The 216-nt window shown below is 76.4% G+C and overlaps 1 protein-coding gene across 1 annotated transcript in view; it reads right to left on the bottom strand.

The window, feature by feature from the left end:
- Nucleotides 1–216, bottom strand: part of TPGS1 (tubulin polyglutamylase complex subunit 1) — a 7,415-nt gene that overhangs the window by 630 nt on the left and 6,569 nt on the right. Inside the window, 1 exon segment of the mRNA XM_031063254.1 lies at nucleotides 2–216. Within this exon segment, the coding sequence (XP_030919114.1) occupies nucleotides 2–216 (215 nt within the window).

Below are 216 nucleotides of genomic sequence, written 5' to 3'. Positions count from 1 at the left end.
CCAGCGCCTCCTCCAGCGCCCGCAGCACCGCCTGGCACAGCCGGCTGTCCGCCGAGTCCCCGGCGCCCAGCACGGCGAACAGCGCGTCGGCTTTGGCCGCGAACTCCAGCAGCACGCAGCAGGTGAGGACGCCGTAGCGGAACACGTCGAACGGGACGGCCTCGTGGTCGCGGCAGCGGACGCGGCGCAGCAGCTCGGCCGCCGCCTCGGCCGGGG

The sequence above is a fragment of the Geospiza fortis genome, unplaced genomic scaffold (genome assembly GCF_000277835.1).
Source record: "Geospiza fortis unplaced genomic scaffold, GeoFor_1.0 scaffold241, whole genome shotgun sequence".
NCBI classification, from domain to species: domain Eukaryota; kingdom Metazoa; phylum Chordata; class Aves; order Passeriformes; family Thraupidae; genus Geospiza; species Geospiza fortis.
The sequence above is the reverse complement of the archived record's forward strand: the minus strand, read 5'-3'. Positions and strand labels throughout refer to the sequence as shown.